At 35.0% G+C, this 18,642-nt stretch overlaps 1 protein-coding gene across 3 annotated transcripts in view; it reads left to right on the plus strand.

Annotated features, from left to right (window-relative positions):
* Positions 1-14,442, plus strand: part of BCL2L13 (BCL2 like 13) — a 63,222-nt gene extending 48,780 nt beyond the window's left edge. For 2 of the 3 annotated variants that reach the window (XM_074266828.1, XM_074266829.1), the window contains 2 exons: positions 5,587-5,730; positions 10,679-14,442. In XM_074266828.1, the coding sequence (XP_074122929.1) occupies positions 5,587-5,730; positions 10,679-11,518 (984 nt within the window). In that variant the 3' untranslated portion in view covers positions 11,519-14,442. Of the gene's footprint in view, positions 1-5,586; positions 5,731-10,678 lie in introns of those variants that run through there. The other variant, XR_012482155.1, reaches the window with a different exon arrangement.
* The last annotated feature ends 4,200 nt before the right edge of the window (positions 14,443-18,642 follow it).

Here is an 18,642-nt window from a genome sequence, read left to right on the forward strand (position 1 = left end):
AATTGCTTTAATAAACATTTGCATTTCCTTTTCTGTTTGTATGAAACTGCTTCCATTTGGATGAGTCTTTTACAAAGTAGGATGGAGAGAATACTTTAGTTCTTTTCTGCAATATCTTAGAGAAAATAAAGAAAAGTTAGGTCCTGTCACATTTTTTCTTTCTTTACATTTAGTCCAAGATGATGTTAGACATAGATCATCACACAAACATTACACAGTCTTTAAGTTTTGTGATAGAAAAGAATGTTTTGGCTAATACCAAAAGTTTTTCTCTTACAACAGTAACTAGAATAAAGCAAAATTATTAAATGTATTAGTTTATACTAAAAATCTTACAACTTTTCATTTTAAAAAAGAACATGAAAAGTTTCTGTTGCTGCATTCTTTTATTTATCATAGTTTATAAAGTTTTGACATATACTCTTTAATTCTTGATCATGAAACTACATGAATACTTCGTTTACTTTTGACATAGTCTATTTTTACAAATCTATTCTTGATTGTAACTGATGTGATATGATTATGCAGAAGCCCTGGATCCCTCCAAAGTATTGAAGTTTCAGGCTCTTCTCATGTGGTCTACCAAATGTTGGAGAAGAGTTTGGATTCCAGAAGTATATTGGGGTCTTGGTCCAATGTCACATGGTGTCTCAAAAGAATTTGTAGGCTTAGACCTTCAAATCAAGAGGCAAAGATTTTATCATGCTGCTGACAGCAGGCTAATTTAGTTTTAGCAAATAAAGGGGAAGACTCAGGTGCAGCTTTCTCTAGTGGAAGTCACAGTTAACCAGGGAGAAGATGCCATAACAAGTGGATGTGAGAAATAACTCTATTGGACTTGAGAGAGGTAAAATTAAAGTCTTTGATTATGTGACTATAGAGGTTGGTGTCCTATCCCGTAGGAGCACTTGGAATCAATATATGTCCTTTTCCATGCCAGAAACCCAAGTCCCTCTCTTGATGCCCCATTGGCTGCGTATCACAGATCACAACTTATCGGGAGTGAGTGAGTCATCCCTCCATATGAGTGTGACTTTCTACTCTTGATTATACTACTCCTCCCTTGTCGGCTACCTTATTTAGATTTAATTCAGTCCTTTTCCTATTTCTCTATTAGCTGAGTACTATCCTATCTGAAAAGTCTTAATTCTCCCAGGTGACTTTAAGTCTCTTCTGATCAAGTCATTAATTCTGGCGTCCCTCCCCCCCTTGTAAATGGTCCTCCAACTCCAATTACATATTACAAGTATTTCTTATTCTAAATCACTATTCTTAATTACATTTTCTTTTTTGTTTTCAAATCTAAATCCTCCACTTCTTGATTACATTCTCTTTTTTATTATTTTTTTATTTCCTTATTCCATTCTAGAATCCTATCATACATTTCTTGTATTTTAATTTTATTTTTCTAAATTGTTTCGTTTCCCTATATTTCTCTCTAATTCAATATTTGTAACTCTGTGGAAACTAATCCTCCATCTAGTTCTCATAGGGGAAGATGCCATTATTTGTGGCAAGTTCTTAAAGAACTTGCTGCCATAAGGCAGATGATTCCTAATGAACCTACAAAGCCATGAGGCTGTGGGCTAAATTCCTAAAAAATCAGTTTAGTGGGGCTTAGGATACCATAGATAGGTCCTTTTATAGGGGAAAAATAAGGATGGGAGTTGACATCATAACTTGGTTTTCTGATTGGATATAGTAACTGTAGGTTTTTTTCATGAGAGGAATTAGAACAAGAAATTCAACTAGGGTCTACTGCAATAAAGGTTTATTTAAGACTACAAACGATCTAATTAAGTTCCTAAGGTTCTCTTCCTGGTTTGGCATTGGGAGGAGCAAGGACAGTACAATTCAGGCTTTCTCCTGATAATGCTAGTCCCTGCTACCAAGGACCTGGAATCTTTATTCATCTTCATCAAAATCAGTAGGCTTTCTAAGGGCTGTTTTAAATTATACTAGTTTCCAGGACATTGAAGCGTATTTGTTTTTTATATTTTAGGAAAATTTCTCAATTTTTTTTTTGGTTATGTAGAATAGTACAAGTTGATATTACAATATTTCATATCCATTTGGGAAATTCTGTTCTTCTGGAGCAATTCAGTTTCTCAATACGGCAATATACTTATATATGGTTGTTGATAGCTTTCATTTCTTCTTTTGAAAACTGCCTGTTAGAGCCTTTCATCATTTATTTGTTGTGGAGTAGCTCTTGTTTTTATGTATTTATGTGAATGTCTTTTATATCTTATATATCTTTTTATCGGAAAAATTTGTTTAAAAAATTTCCTCCTACCCGTTGTTTTTTCTCCTTTGTAACTTGCTTTACAAGAACTTTTCAATTTTATCTAATCTAAATTAGTTATTTTATCTTGTGTGATCATTTTTGTCCCTCTTTAGCTAAGAATTCTCTCCCTTTCCCTTACCTCTGAAAGATATTACTTCTCTCCTCTCATTTGCAGAAGCTTCTTCTGTGACCTAAGTATTGAGTTTGGAAGTCCTGTCTCTACTTATATTAGGTAGGCAATAATGCTACTGCCTTTTCCATCTATTTTACAACTTTGCCAATGCCTTTTTTGCCTTGGTCTTGTGGTTTATTTTCTTAATTATTCTCAAAATCTTGAGCCTGGGATAGATGAAAGCACTATGAATCATCTGTGGCAGGAATAGATACCATGCTAAAGATCTCTGTAGGTTTTGAGCTGCTACATCCATTGACCCAACAAAAGCGGAACATGAATATTTAGTTGATTTTTCACTGCCACAGCAGTGAGTTGAGTCTAATAGTCCACATATTGCATTTATAAGATGATGACTATTGATGGAAGTGAATTTTATGGTTCCAATGCTTTTTTTTTTAATATGTGATTTTTAAACTACTGCATTGTCCTCTTGATGACACAGAGTGTCAGAGGGGCAAAATTCACAATCAGTAAAGACTTTTTTTTTTTTTTTTTTTTTTTAAGTATCAGGCACTGTGCTAGGCTTTAGGCTACAGGAACAAAGATGAAATCTCTCCTATTCTCAAAGAGATTATATTCTGTCAGAAGAAAAAACATGGACATAACTGAACATATAGAGAATAAACATGAGGCACTATCAAGAGTTGGAGAGATTGGGAAAGGCTTTTTTTAAGAAAGTGGTGCCTTAAAGTTTAAAAGAGATGCCTCAAGGTGAAGTGAAGACAGAGTACATTCTGGGCATGTCAGTTGAACAGGGCAAAGAAATGTGTGAGAAAGAGCAAGAATATCAGTTTGGTTAAATTGTAGAGTGCAGGAAGGGGAATAATGTGTAATGAGGCTAGAAAAAATAACTTGGGATTAGGTCATAAAGAGCTTTTTGTTATCAAAAGAGTTTATATTTTATTCTAGAGTTCATTGGGAGCCATTAGATTTAATGAGTAAGGAACAATACGGTCTATTCCTTTCCACATTGGCAGCTGTGTGGAAAATTGATTAGCGTGGGGAGGCTTGAAACAGTGATAACAATTGGAAGGTAATTTCAATAGTCCATGCAAGTGATAATAAGAGACCCTGAACTAAGTTGGGGACAATATGAGTAATGAGAAGGGGATGGATTCAAGAATCATCAATGGAGGTAGAGAAACAAAAAAGATTTGGCAACAGATGAGATGTGGGATGTAGGAGAATGAGGGTTTGAAGTTAACTTGAGGTTGATGATCCTTGACACTGGAAAGGGTGGTGACTCCCACCTAATAGTAAAGTTTGCGAGAAGAGTTGATTTTAGGGAGAAGATGTTGACACCTTAAGTTTGATAAGGAGTATTCATGTGGCAATGTCTTATAGAGAGATATAGGACTCAAGGTCAGAATAGACATGAAGGCTTGCTTGGCATAATCTGGATGGAAATGATAATTTAATCCATTGAAGATGATCCATTCCATGATTAGATTGAAGGAATGTTTCTAAAAGGAGAAGACTGATAACCATCTATCAGGGTTTTTAGAGGGAGGAATTCCAGCTTAGAGTGAGAAGTTGGACAAAATATCATCTAAAGACTCTTCAATATATTACAGTAGAAGGGATATTGGATTTCCAATTAGGATATGTGTTCAAATTTTAGCCCTTTCATTTCTTCTGTAATTATTTTGTTAATTCAGTCATGTCTATTTCTTTGTTGTCTCATTTGGATTTTTCTTGGCAAAGATTTGCCAATTTCCTTCTCCAACTCATTTTACAGATGAGTAAATTCACATAAACAAGGGTCACATCTAGGATGCATCTGAGACCAGATTTGAACTAAGAAAGATGAATCTTCCTGACTCCAGACCCAGGACTTCATTATTTGCTGCAACATTTAGCTGCCCCTTTCTATCCTTTTCAAGTTGTTTAACCTTTCTGGACCTAGATTTCCTCATTTGTAAAACTGAGAAAGTTTTAACTAATTGTTTTCTAATTTTCTTTTTTAGTTCCAAATCTAGGATCCTAGGTCTCTGATACTAGTTGTAATGTTAGCTTTATAATAAACTGTAGATGAAACAGATACTTATTTTTAAAATCCCTTTTCAATTGGACAATCTTAATTTTTTTAAAATGAATATTGTTTTCCTTTTCTAAAGGGCAGGTCAACCAAGTGACACATTGGATAGATTGTTGATGTCAGAAAGACCAGAATTCAAATTCTGCCACAGGCAATATCTATGTGACTCTAGGCCTCAGTTTCCTCATCTGTAAAATGTTGATAATAATAGTACATACTGTTGTAAGGATCAAATCATAACATGTAAAATACTTTGCAAATATTAAAGTGCTCTGTAAATGCTGGCTGTTAATATTAATGATAGAATAGAGCTATAGAAGTTCTTAACTTGGTGATTTTATTTGTAATAGAATTTAGAACACAAATATCTAGATTCAATTCCTTTTATAGTTGAGGATACTTCAACTTAAAAAAGTTATTTGCCCAAACAAAATAAGTGCTTAAAGAGTTTGACATACAGAGTGAAAAATTGTAAAAACCAATATGGAGACAGCTAGGTAGCATGGTTCAAATTTGGCCTTAGACATTTACTACTTGTATCACTCCACCAAGTCACTTAATCCAGATTGTCTTGCCTTCCTTTCCCCCCCCCCCAAAAAAAACCCCCAAACCCTAATATCTACTGGCTCTTACCAACAATTTTAGAAAAGTTGGATCATTAACATAAGGAACATAAAAACAAAATATCTTTGTGCATTTAGCAATTGAAGACAGTTGAGGTTTCTGAAGGGAAAGAACACTGCTGAGGAAAAGCATCTCCTTTCTCATATGGAAGTTATATTAGGCTGGATGCCGAGGATATAAAAATAAAAAAAAAGAATTCCTGCTTTTAGATAATTGCCATTGTATTGTAAATACAATTTTTTTTTGGTAACTCATTCAAGGCTACACATAGGACTCCCTATTTTTAAAAATGTGTCTATTTTCTCAGGACATTCCTATTGAAGATTGATTATTAGCTTATTTTCTTTGTTGTAGAGAAATTTGCTCCATATATATCTCATAGTCAGCTCTTTCCTGATAATTACTACTAAAAAATTATTTTCTAATTTGAAATTTTATTTTCCCCTTTTCTTTTTCTTGAAGGTTTTGGTGCCTCTGATTCTACTACAACAAATGCTGATGGAGTTGACAAGACGAGGACAGGATCCCCTTAGTGCATTGATACAGTTTGGTGTGACGTATCTGGAGGACCATGCTGCTGATTATATAATTCAACAAGGCGGATGGGTAAGGGTTGGGCTATAGGTTGCTATTCTCAAGAGTATCTTAAATATGATTTCTCATAGATTTATTCCTCTCTGCATTCTCATCCTTTTCTCCATCACTTACCAATAGAATTTGAAGAATTTCTCTAGGTTTCTTTAAACATTAAACATTAAAAACTGACTATCCTACCTGACCAGATGGCCAGGATGATCCTTCTTGACCAATTCGTAAGCTGAGGAACTAAGCAGATCCTTTGGAGAATTAATTGATTACAGACAATAAAAGAATATTCATTGGAGAATTGGGAATAGAACAGGAATTTTCTTGGAGCATTTGTCATCCTACCTTTATCATCTCTGTTTAATTTAGTAAAGAATTATGGCTGGTTAAATGCATTCAAAGGATGCTGTTTCCTTCATATGTTGTGAGTAGGTTAGAATTTAACTTTGGAGTCTTGATATTAATGGCTTAGATTCTTAGGAGGCATTAAATGCCATATTAAAAAAAATTATATGGGAAGGATATGTATTTAAATGAATCTTAAGTGGGAAATAGTTATCTTAGATTAATTATGTTTTTTATATCTTCAGAAACATTTATTCTTGCAGTACTATTCCTTGTAGGTAACCAGATTTCTGTACTGTCAGATTGGGAAGGAAAAGATTTCTGATATATTAACACTGAATGATTGAGGGAAATATAGTAAAATCTTATTAATTTGAAGTTTAAGGTAAATTGGACAAAGAATGGAGTTATTTTTCCCCCTGGCATACTAAAGGCATGACTCATGGGTCTAAGAAGCACCTGAAGCAAATGCCTGTCCCACAGGCATTAAGACTGCCTGTTTGGATGCTTCAAAAGCTAACCAAAGTGTTTATTCTCAGGCTATCCACACACTCTCACAACTAAGGAAATATCTTCTATTCATCATCTTTCACAACTGATCCAGATACACTGATAGGAGGATAAGTTTAAATATGCATGTATTGGTTCAAAAAGATTGATGACAAGGTCCACATGGGACATGACCTGCTCTTGCTTTCTTCATGAATGTCATCAGATTGAGAAGACTAGTTACCATTTCTGTCTAATATATGACATTAAGAACCATTTTTTATGTTCATTGTCACAATTGAGGAAGTAAAATACAAATTGTAAAACTGAGAAAAACTTGTGAGCACAAAGGCTAGTCTCCCTCTAGTTATCCATATACTTGCACCATCTGCTACCCATAGTCACCAAACAGAATAGTAGATAAATGTTCACATGTCACAGTGGGTTTTTTCCTGGCCAAATAAAGATCTCACAGTGTGCTTTAAAAAGGAAAAAAAAAAAATGATTTTTTTTTTTTTATGTAAATGGGTTTATTTAAACCCACGAAAATTCAAGAGTCATTACTACATCTCAAACTATACTCTAAAGTAGTAATCCTTAAAAATAGAAAAGTTAACCAATACAACAGGTTAAATAAGTAAAACTCAAAAACAATCATAGTATTGTGTTTTATAAATTTTAGAGCATCAGCTCTATATATATATTATAAAATTTAGAGCATCAGCTACTGACTTACAAATGTTTAAGCATTTCCCAATTAATGATCATCCTGTAACAGACTTTCTGTGTGGCTAAAATTGCTAGGAATATTGTTGGTAGGCAATTTAGCAAAAATGAATGTTAGATCTGGAACTTCTACCATGTAGTAAAATAAGCTCCAAAAGGATAAATGACTTAAATAAAAAATAATTTTTTTTCTTACTATATCTGCAATTTCATCATTGAAGGGAGCTCTTAGTGAGGAATTATCCACATCAGTACAGAGTAACATTTTTCTCAAAGTTAGAGTCAGTGAGAATTACCTGGAGCACCTGGAGATAGTGTAACTTTCCCAGGCTCACTCATGTGGTCAGAATAGGCCAGTGTAGGGAATAAAATACTGTTCACATTTATGACTAACCAGAGAAGTCTTAGCTAAACAAGGTGTAGAAGCAATCATAGAAGATATAATACTCTAAATCATTAGTATTTGAGGTTTGCAAACTAAAACAACTTTGAAGTTTATCGATTCCATCAAATTGGCAATAATGTCAAAAGGTGAAAAGGGAAGTTCTAGGAATTGTGGGAGGAGTTGTCAGAAATGGCTAACCAAATTGTAATATATGAATATAATGAAATATTGCATTATGAGAAATGATACATTCAGAAAAACACATATGAATTAATTCAGAGTGAAATGAAGAGAGAGAGAGAGAGATTGATTTTGGGGGGAAGGAAATGGAATTTTAAGGAAATAGAGGTTTTCTAAGCATTCCTTTTGAAAAGATGAGAGAGATAAAATTTGAATATAAATACAGGAATCAGTAGAAACATTAAAAAATACATTTAAGTAATTTGTAGGGCCTATACAAGGAAGAAGTTTTTGCATTTTCATAGGAGTAAAGAAACAAGTGCCTCCCTTTAATATAATGCCACCATGAGTCAGAAAGTGATTTGAATAAGACAAAGGACTTCAGATGGTTCTGTAATATTTTAATAATCTCAAAATAAGAACAAAAAAACCTGTGTACTAAAGAAGAAAGTGTGAGAGGAGAGACTATTTTATGTATTTTGAATGGGCTAGTAGACTAGAGATATGGGATGGAGCAGGTTTTACATTTTCATCTGAACTAGAAAAAGTGTAGAAAAAACGCATGTATGCACACACACATACATGGACAATTTGGTATAGAAATACATTCAACTTAACAGAGAAATAGGAGGGAGTGGGGAAGGAGATGGGAAAATAAGAGTAGACTGATAGAGAGATTAATCATAAGCAGAACAAACTTTAATCTTGTCCATGAGGGAGATTTTAAAAGAAAGAAAAGAGGGTAAGAAACTGATTGGCATTTGGGCAAAGGAAAAAAGAGGGGCAGAAAAATAAGATCACAAGTAATGTGCACACTCATTCACTCATACTTGTGTAAGGGGAGAGAAGAGAAATAGAGGGGGGAAAGTATTAGAGAATAGGATGGAAAAATGCATAATTATTATCACAATTGCCAAGAAAGCAGATGCTAACATCCTAAGAAACTTAGTTAAAACATTGGAAATTTTTCTCAGTGAATTAGAGAATTAAGATAAGGGGCTGAAGCAAAATCTCTTTAATGCTATAGCTAAAATAATAAGCAGAGGGTAGCAATTATGATTTCAGATAAATCGAAAGTGAGAATAGACTTGACTGAAAGCTAAACAGGGAGAGTACATTGTTCTTAAAAGTATTATTATAGAGTAATATCAATGTTTAACATATGTTATTGTATCTAAATGCCTAAAGAAAGTTAAATGACTTAGAGGGAAAATAAAATGGGAGAATCATAATGATAGCCTTTTTTTCCTTTCAGAATTAGACAGGCCTCATTGTAAAAATGGAAAGGTATTAAAGACAAAAATAGAATTTTAGAAAAATTAGATGTGATAGATCTCTAATGATTATTGAATGAGAACAAAATCACAGTGGTGGTTCCTTATGACTTATCTAACAGGGAATGGCCAAACAAATTTTGGTATATTGATTGATGGATTATTTTGCCAAAAGAAATAAAATGGTTTCAGAGAACCCTGAGACTAGAGTGAAGTAAATAGTAAGTACCAGGAGATCAATTTATGTGATGACAACATTTTTAACATAAACAACTTAGGACTTTAATCAATGCAGTGGTTACTGAAATCTCTGTCACTTTTTAAACAAATGATTCCACATTTTCTCCAGATAATTGGAACCAATCACAGCTTCACCAGTTGTATCTTAGTATGTCAGTTTCTGGATTGAGGGAGATTTTTTTAAACCTTCTTTTGGAAGCCACTCAAATTTGGTTCATAATTTCTGTTTTGGAGAGGTTTGAGAGGTCATGGCTAGAAATCTGAAAAAAAAAAAAAAATGAGTTTGCTTTCTGGTGGCACACATGACCTACCAGAGTTGAAATTTGAACTGGAGTCCTCTGATTCCAAATTTGATGCTCTTTGACTGTATGGAAGGAGGAAGGGAGGGAAGGGAGAAGAGCTCCAAATATGAAGTACTTTTAAGTAGATACCAAATAATTTCTAGGGTCTGGAGGAGCACTGGCAGCTTTGGAGATTAAGATGGGCCTGGTCTAGGCAGTATAAATGGAATCTTGAAGAAAGCCTAGAATTTTGAAAGGCAGAAGGGTAGGAGAAAGTATATTCTAAGCTTGGGAAAACAATCAGTGGAAAGGCAACAATAAGACAGGAGCTGAGATGTTGACTGTAGGGATCAGTTTATATAGGCCAGTTCATCAGGATTTTATGGGAAGGAGAATAATCTGTATTAAATTTGGAAAATTGGGCTGGAGCCAGCAGAGAGCATTGCATGCCAAACAGAGGCAAGATTGTAAAGTCCAAAGGACCTTAAGACCAATTGGAAAGGAAGACAATAATGCCAAATATTCTTCCATCCCACTTGGAAGGATTAAAATTGGTGACTTTCATCTCATCCAAGTGCTGTAATAGTTATGTCCCTCTTCTCACTTGTCATCTCTGATAAGAACTTGGTGACCTGGGGTCATAGGGAAAGACAAGTAAGAAGGAAGGAGGGGGTGATAGGTCCCTAACTGCTGGCTGCTTCATGGGGTTTTTCTTATACTGGTTTTAAAATTGATATAATAGAAGCTAAATATAAGAGTGGGCTAATAATGCATAGAGTATTGAATTTAGAATCAGGTACTCTTTAGTTCAGTTCCAGACTCTTGTCACTTACTAGCTATAACTAGCAATTCATCTGTAAAATGGTGATAATAAGAGCCAGATTCCTGTGAAGATCATATGAGATTAATGTGTAAAATGCATCATGGATCTTGGAGTGCTACATAAGTTTGAGCTACATAAGGCTACTAAGACTACTTGGAATTTAGGAAGGAAACATGAAAACTAGTTTTTAATCTTATTGTTTACTTGGCTTATTCTTCTTCATCAGGGCACTGTCTTTAATCTGGAGTCAGAAGAGGAGGACCCTGGAATTATTGCGGAGGACAGCAATGATATTTACATTCTAACCAGTGACAATTCTGCACAGGTCACGCCTCCAGAATCTCCAACTGTGACCACTTCCTGGCAGTCAGAAAGCTTACCTGTTTCTCTGTCAGCAAGCCAGAGCTGGCACACAGAAAACTTACCGGTGTCCTTGGGGCCTGAGTCCTGGCAACAGATCGCTATGGATCCTGAAGAGGTTAAGAGTTTAGATAGTAATGGTGGTGGGGAAGAAAGAAGCGAGAACAACTCTTCTAATTCTGACATTGTGCATGTGGAGAAAGAAGAAATACCAGAGGGGATAGAAGGGATAGTGTCAGCTCCTCTGGCACTACAGGTACAAGAAGGATTTCAGGGTGCCCCTGACCTCTTGCTTTCAGATACCACTGCCACTTCCTTGTTAGAGCTGGAACAGATCACAGAGACTGCCGCTGTTGAAAAAACTAGCCCTGCCACATCTTCATTTGTAGAACTTGAGGAAGAGGAAATCAGAGCAGCAAAAGAGAAGTCGGTTGGACAGCAGTTCCCCAAGCCATGTCAGCCTTCTTTGACATCGACCTCCCAAACTGGTGAAGGGGTACCTACCCCGGAACCAAAGAAAATACTGCCTCAGGAGGGAGAGCGAAAAATAAGGAAGGAGAGCCTCTCCGAAGCCACATCCCCTGCTGCAGAAGAGAAGCACATTTTGTTAACAGAGGGCAAATCTATCCTGCTTTATGGTGGTGCTGCGGCTGTCGCCATGTTGGCAGTAGTGGTTGGAGTGGCCCTGGCATTGAGAAAGAAATAGCACATTGCATGAAGGCAAGGAAAGCAAAAAGATGATTACATTTGGATTTGGAGTGAAGTTACTGATAACAAAGTCCATAAGATGTGTGTTTTTCCTGTGGATTCAGACACTGTAAGCATGAAAGAGAAGGGCTAATTCAGTGGAACCTGAAATGGGAATTCCTGGGGGTGAAAGAATTTAGTGGCAGACTACATAAGCAACTGGCCTGTCTGCTGTTAACCCCCTGAAATTACTAGTTTTCTTAAGGTACTGGCTGTTGTTGCAGCCACACAAATTCATCCCTTCTCCTTTCCCTACTTCCTCTGTCCTGTAGCATGAGGGAGCCTTCCCCTTATGTTTCAGCTGCCTCTCAGGTACTGCACTGCTCCTTTTCATCCCCAAATTTCTTCTAAGTCCCCATGGGAGAGTGCTTGCTCTATACCTCTGCTCTTACCAGTCAAGTCCCCAAAGCTATCTACAGCTCTGCCTTGTAAAGATGCTGCCTTTAGAACTCTTAAAAAAAAAAACTACCCCCAAACCAGAAATACCTAGGGTTCCTTATGCAGTTAAAGTATAGGGCAAATCACTGGTGATCAGAATGAAAAATTTCAGTCTTTCTTGGAGACCAAGGGTCAGACCTGTTGACTTGCTCTGGTTCCTTTTTAATAATCATTCTGTTCACCTTTCTGGTTGTTTTTCTCAGTGGTAGAATCAACTGTACTGTCACTTGTCTGTGACTTTGCTTTTTTTCATTTGCTGATTGTCTTTTTACTAGATGTCTAGCTCCTCCTGACAGATCACAATTCATTGTGATGAGGATTGTTTATGGAGCCACCTGACAATTTGTTAAATACAGAAAGTCATTTATATTTTGTTGAAGTCAATCTAGAAACTCGGGGAACCTGTCAAATAAAGTATAAGGCCTACTCTGAGGTATTAATTTAGCTTGAATGTTCCAAGATGGTATCACTATAATCTTGGTTTCTTCATTCTTCCTATAAAGTGATATAAGCCAAAAGGAAATCAAAACAGTGGTTCCCAGTCAGTGAAGTTAGTTTTTATTCAATACAATCTCTTTCCCATCTGTTTGGCAGTGTTTTAAATTCGTTCCCCAAAAGAGGGATAGAACTATATTATTTCATGCTTTTAAGGTCACAGTGTCATTATGCAGATGACACATGCCAGATGCAAAAAGTTATTTCACACTCAAAAAAAAATGTAAATCACTTTTTTTGATTTTGTAATTTGTAATAAAATTAACTTGAAAAGACACTTACCTAAAACCAATCACATAAACCTTCATGTTTTATATGTACTTTATTTTTGCATTTCTTTTCATTTTTAAAAAAATATTCTTCCTAGAGCAGTATTGTTTCTTAGTGGGCCAAGAAAATAACCAAAAATGTGTCTAGCTTCTGTTGTTTTATAGATGCAATGGATTGTCATTCCTGAGATTGGCTTAGGGTTTTATATTCTCTGAGTTTAAGCGTAACTTAAGAAATAGCCAGAATTAACACAATTTCGAATGAATTAAGAACCAGAAAATTCCTTGAACACTAAGTATTGTTTGAGGTAGTGGCAGTCAGATTTGGTTTTGTATGTATTTTAACTTCTGGATCTTGAGTTTGTCTTTTTAATCCTAACTCCTCCTAATTACTTAAAATAATGAAGAGGACTGATTAGTTTATCTTGACTTTGTTTTTTAATAGTAAAATAAAATTCTCCCTTCTTAATATAATTTTAAAACCTTGGGTTTCAAAGCCCAGTGATTGGTGCTGAATACATGAAAGAGGCACTAATTAAAGGCAAGCAAGCCCAGGTTTTTGAGCTCTTAATTAGGGGAATTTTATGAGCTGCTTATTTATGTGTGCTTGCTTTCTTTTTCTTTCAAGAAAGAAATAAGAAAGAAGAAAAGCCTAAAAAAGTAATTATTTCAGTTCTAACATTATGGGTTCATCATGTTTGCTTTTCCTTCTGTTGGACCCAAGCTGGTTTTTGTTTTGTTTTGTTTTGCCAAATTTGGTGTATATAATTAATAGCAATTTCCTTGTCTCACTGCTTAACTTCCTAAGACCCTTTTTGGTTCTTGGATAAGGTGGGATAGACTTCTTATGTATTAATGTTTCCATTACCCTTTTGACTCCCTAAATCAAAATTAAAATGAAGATTTAAGACAAATTTAATTGGTTTTTAAAAACCATCTTTTTTAATATTTAGACATCTTTTCTTGTTTACCCTGTTTTAAAAAGGGTGCTCCATTCTTTGGAATATTGACGAATACACATTTTTATCTTCAGTTTTCTATTGCCTGGTTTGGATGGAATATATCTCTTCTTAATAATTTATTTTAACACTCAGTAAAGAGCCAGGCTGAAAATAAGAATTTTATCCTTTTTTCTGTGCTTGGGCAAACAAGGTTTTCTTCCAGAGAGCCCTTTCCTGCCATACTGCAGGATATTCTGAGGGTGCTAAATTAATAATAATTGTTTTTGTTTTAATGATATTTATGGGAAAATAAACACTTCTGGAGGGGAGTGGAGAGAAAGAGGAGGGAAGGGTAAGAATACAAGTATTAACCATTTCTTTCACAAATTTTCCACACTTAGACATCTAAATCCTAGGTATGTTCTATGTGCCATTTATTTTTAACACAATCCTGGTAAATTCAGTCACTGATAGGATAGTTTACTTTTTTTCCCCTTAACAGAATAAGCCAAGGACATAGTTGTCTTGGTTTCTATTCTATATTCTTTTTCAGATTTACTCTGACAAATCATTTCATTGGTCTCTCCTCCAGTTTCCTCTTATAAAATAACTTTAATAGTTGATTCTTGTTTATTTTCTGAAGATTATGTGTGAAACAGTATAATAGTGTTATTAATCTTCGGAGATTTCTAGGGTTTTCTGTTAGAAACTTTATAAAAAATAAAGGTCATCTTATAAAATTTCTAGGGCACCTTTCCCTTCTTCCTTTCTGTGGTAACCAACCTCATGACTTTCCTCTTCACAAATCACCATGTTTGAATCTGCAAAAATGGGAGTTGCTGATGACAATTATACCACGACTTTCTGAGACCTTCAAAGAGCAGTTTGGGAAGTTGAGCACTTTTCTACTAGATTCATTCTCACTTTATTGTCCACAAAAAAAAAACATATTTACCCATAAGAATTTCTTGTCAATTAGTAATCATCAAATTCTCATTTGACGTTAGGAATATATATTCTTTCTTTTCTTTTGGAGTGTCAGGTTCTACTTTTCAATGTGAAATTCCTCTCTCACCACCATCATCTGCTGATGAAAAAGTTGATCTCTTCTATAACTGGCCAGTGTTAATAGGATATACTTTGTTCCATGTGAGAATTGCTTTTCCTGTAAGGTTATGTGCATGTTCATGTTCCTGATTGTAAACTAACACTGGGCTTCAGTTAATGAGGGAGAAGAGAGGCAAGCTGTCAAGTTATTTAAGATTGTGGCCATATACACCAAAAATCTAATAGAAGCAAGAGCCTCTCTCAGAGATGGAGCTGTAGAAAACATCAGGGGAATATGTTCTGTTTGGCTTTCTGATGTGAAATTTTGTGTAATATCAAAGAGAGAGTTTTCATCTGTTAAAAAAGGAGAGAGACTTGGTTTAGATGCTAACCCTTCTAGTTCTAAATCTTGTGATTCTTGATGTGGCTTATTGGAAAGACACTAAGAGATATCTTAAAAGTGGAAGATATCTTACTAGTGGAAGAAAATTATTATCTTTTTTTATTAGTTCCTTTGGTTTGTAGATTACGAATGAGCTTACGCCTACTAAATGCTTTTATATCTTTGGAGCAAATAGCTTGGGGGAGCATAGATCACTCCATTATTCTCCTCTATATACATGTTTTTAATGTCACTCTATTTTTTTTGTCCTTACTCTCATAATCCATAGATCAACCAAGGACATCTATCAACACTTCTTAGCCCAGCTAGAGGCAATTCGAACCTAAAAGTTGCTGCCTACTCTCACATAAATAATTTAATTTTCTTAATCTAGTCAGGAAAATTGAGTTAACTATGTGTTGAGCGAATGTCTGATAATTGTCAGCACTTTGATACAAGGTTAATTCTCTTGCACAAACCTGGGAGGATGACATATTCCTAGGTAATCAAGTCTTCCTAGCCATTCTGTAGTTCATCTGTGACTAAATATCCAAGAACTATAGAAAGATAAAAGGATAAATTGTGGCTTTAAGGTGAATACCTACTACTTAGAAGCTGAAACTTAAAATGGCTTTGTAATATCACTATTTAAAGATAGATAATTAGATATTTTAATAAGGGACTTAGTCCTATTTCTCATTATCTGAAGAGCCAGTCTACCCTATGAGTCTTAAAAGTGGTTAAAATATTATCTTGTAACTCCCTCTTAAGACTAATAATAGGTGACCCTGGTTTAGACTAGATGGTGATTGTCAGTAAATGGAAGTCACTGGATCCCTATGTTTACACTACATATAGCCACAGTCATATAGCTTCTCAGTATATAGAGAGCTCAGGTTGAAATTATGCTCAGGGATATGTAGGCAAGAGGGCTTAAGACAAAATTTTCCCCCCATTATTTCACTAAAGGGAAATTTTATTATTAGCATTCATCATTAATTTCCTCTACAGTACAGAGAAAAAATTAACTTTCCAAAAAAAAAGCATTTTCTATTTATAGTTTAACTGCTTAGTATCTAGCTTGTTACCTGGCTTTTAGAGGTACAAGAAGGAAAATTGGCATGTCATGTTGTTACATAGTATAATTGTTCCTGGCACCTTCTAGCGGGAGTATTGCTTATTTGTAGGGAATTTTTTTGGTCAGCATTGACAGAAATAATCCTTTCCTATTCTGTGCTTTGCTGCTGGGTTTTTTTTTTTCCTCTTTCTTCAGATTAAGTGCCTCACTTTCTGCCTAACAAGTTTCCTAACTGGTTTTGTCTCCATTATATTCTCTTCTAAAAAATACTAGGATTCAATGAATTCAGAGTTTTACAATCTTGTTTGGTATTTTCCTGTTTATAGCAAGAGTCTTCATTCAGATTATTCCAATATCTGCTTTATCCACCTTATAGGTGGTTTGTTATTTTCTTCTCCCCATTGCCCATTTTACCCCTTCTGAAACAAGAAATGAAAAAATAAAATCTGTTGGTTTTGTGGGTGAGCAGGTTGGGACTAATGACCATCTGAAGTTTTGGGAACATCTCTCAATTTCTATTACCCATAGAGATTTGCAGCACTACACCCCACTCAGTGCAAATGGTCTGTGCTAACCTCTGGGAAGTGCTCCTTTACCTGCTTGAGATTTCAGGTAAGAACTGATTAGCAATGATGATAATCAGGTTGGGGAAAAGATAAGGTCTATAATGATTTATCATTTTATATCATCATCTTGCTTCCAAAAACCCAACATCTTTCGAGGAAAGAGCTTTTTATCTTTTTTACAAGAGAAATAAAATAAGCCATTCTACGAATTTGATAAAAGCAACTTTGTTTTATCCACATTTGCATCATCCATGGCCAATTTGAGATTTTCCAAATTCATCTGAGTAACTTGCTGTCATCTGGTATGAACTCAGTTCTTAAAAATTAATTTGAATGTAGTGTAATTCTTCTCTAATGGTAGTTGGGAACAAGACTAATAACAGGTTCATATTGCATTAGGTTTTTATGATGTACCTGTTTTATAGATGTACTTATGTCTGTGTATTGTATTTGGTGTTTGAATCCTACTCTTCGCTTAACTGAAACAAAATATATTGGGAAGCAAAATTTATCATTGTTGTAAAAATAGTCTGCATTGTTTGCCCTTTTGAATTATCTAAATCACTGCCCTTCACTGTCATTGGCAATTTATGGTTGACAACTTATATTTTGTTTATTTTTGCTGAAAATGTTTCCCATCCTCCCCCAATTGAGAAACTTATTGTATTGAAGTGTTATGCCTAAAAATGAACAAAGCAAATGTGAACAGCCAGATTTCCTCATATTAATATATATTTTTTATCAATGGCTTGTTCATGGGGACTTAATTTTTTAAACTGAAGATGCAACCCTTGACTTTATGTTTTTGTCCTCAATTTGTGCTATATTCATCTTAGAATCTGTCTGCAGAATCCAACCCGAGTTGAAGATGGGGACTTTTTTCCCCACAACTTTCTAGCTCTTCAGCTTCATTTGAGTCCTGAAGAAACCTCCATTGCCTTAAGTTCTTTAATTTTATATTCCAAAAGGAGGTTCCCAATTTGAGGGCAGAAAGTGGAATTCTGAGAAATGTTCTTCTTATAATTGCCATACATCAAGTACATTTGAAGAAAAGGGAACTGAAGTTCAGAGAGGTAGTGACAAAACAGACAGTGACAGCCCCGGCTTTAAGCACAGCACTCTTTCCACTTGTGTCTCTACTTACTGCTGATCTCTATTCTTTTGGTCACTTAATTTGTTACTAGACTTTGGAGGTGACATTTTTGCTTACTTGGTTTACAAACCACTAATGTTTTGGTTTGACTACAACCTACTGCATATTCTTAGTAAACTGTTAGATTGGGACCTGGTCCTTTTTGAACAATATTGTTTAATATTGTGGTGTACCAAGCAGAAAAAAAAATTTTTTTTTGATAATTAAAACTAATGATCCACCAAAAACAAAAGGCATGTATGGTTTTTGATGAAATCCATTTCTTTATAGGATACATTCTTTGTTCATGTACCTTTCCAATGTCAGTGATTACATTCAAAACTAAAACCTTATCAGCTTTTCTTGGACACTGAAAAAATTCCTTTGGATGGATTAGATTGGTTAGAAGGCACAAATTGGATTCATGTTCATTCTCACCTTCAAAGAAGAATCATTGTTATCCTTGCCAGCTCAGTGCCTGGGACCTTTGTATACTGACATGACTGTGAAATAGAGAGGGTTTTATGGATCTCTACCAACAATCTGCCTATTTCCTAATTCCGAAGCTATTAGACTAGTTTATTACTGAGATTTCCTTGGAATCCAGGTTAGGAAAGAAGGGGAAGATGATTCTCAATGTTTCTTTGATGATTCTTGCCTAGTAACAGGCTTGTTAGCTATTTTACATATTAGTTGGGTATGCAGAAAATGAGAGAGCTGATAATGTGACTCAAA

The sequence above is a fragment of the Sminthopsis crassicaudata genome, chromosome 5 (genome assembly GCF_048593235.1).
Source record: "Sminthopsis crassicaudata isolate SCR6 chromosome 5, ASM4859323v1, whole genome shotgun sequence".
Classification (NCBI taxonomy): Eukaryota; Metazoa; Chordata; class Mammalia; order Dasyuromorphia; family Dasyuridae; genus Sminthopsis; species Sminthopsis crassicaudata.